The sequence below is a fragment of the Etheostoma spectabile genome, chromosome 15, assembly GCF_008692095.1.
Source record: "Etheostoma spectabile isolate EspeVRDwgs_2016 chromosome 15, UIUC_Espe_1.0, whole genome shotgun sequence".
Taxonomy (NCBI): Eukaryota; Metazoa; Chordata; class Actinopteri; order Perciformes; family Percidae; genus Etheostoma; species Etheostoma spectabile.
In genome coordinates, this window is record NC_045747.1 from 31,621,897 (window position 1) to 31,622,888 (window position 992).

Consider the following 992-nt stretch of genomic DNA (forward strand, 5'->3'; position numbering starts at 1 on the left):
TTTGGAGATTATGGTCAACTAGTGGCTGTTGGAGCAGAGTTTTGCCATTCAGAATGAGCTAGCATGCTACGGTTAGCCACCTCATCTCTAGTGACAGACTCAAAACACCATGGATGGTTATTTTCCAAGTGTGCATGTGTGTAGAAGCACCAGAGACACAAAATAACCCCCAAATCCCAGAAAAAGGGATTTTGTCTCATAATATTGGCACTTTAAAAAGGTGACTATGAGCCGGGTACAGAGCACCGCTACATGACGGTCCTCTCGTCGGACGACCCGATCTTCTGAACACCGCCATACTGAGAGACACAGAGAGAGTTGTGTGGAGCTGATGGTCTTAATCAGCTTTGTAGCAACTCATTTAGCAACGGCTTGAATGTAACGGACGTTCATTAATATCCAAAAAGTTACACACAAAGGCTTTAAACTGCAGATGTAGTGGGGTCTGTTATCAGAGTTGTGCAGACGGACTCACCTCGCAGGAGTCCTTCCCCCCCGCGGTCAGACCGGCACAGATCATGTTGCTTGTGATTGATCCATAAGCGCTGTTACACTGCGCGTTGGACACAACGGGAACGCTGACCTCCTGCAGCCTCTGAGGGAACAAAGGAGCTGAAATAGAAGAAAAGAGATATCAACGTTGTTGTGTCACAGCCTGATTCATCATAAAAACCAACCAGCGAGCCACAGTGCCGCCCTGGCAACGCATTCTCATGGATGGGTTTGTATTAACGTACGCAACAACTTGTATGACTACATCGAAATTAGTTTAGCTGTCTTTACAGCTAAATGTAGCCACCAAAATGTAGTGGAGTATAAGTATAAAGACGCACAATATGGAAATACATTAATATGTAAAGTACTGTATTTATATTCCAACCCTGCATGCTAGGTGTCCATTGACAAGCGTCATTTCCCCGCGCCCCGTTCATTGTCTATGCTCAGAGGCGGACTTACCAAAGGTCGGCAATTGCCTTGGGCCCCAAGCTACC

At 46.3% G+C, this 992-nt stretch overlaps 1 protein-coding gene across 1 annotated transcript in view; it reads right to left on the bottom strand.

Annotated features, from left to right (window-relative positions):
* The window catches only part of LOC116702993 (trypsin I-P1), an 18,538-nt gene that overhangs the window by 2,236 nt on the left and 15,310 nt on the right, over positions 1-992 (bottom strand). Inside the window, exon 5 of the mRNA XM_032537563.1 lies at positions 476-612. Coding sequence (XP_032393454.1) covers positions 476-612 — 137 coding nt within the window. The remainder of the gene's footprint in view (positions 1-475; positions 613-992) is intronic.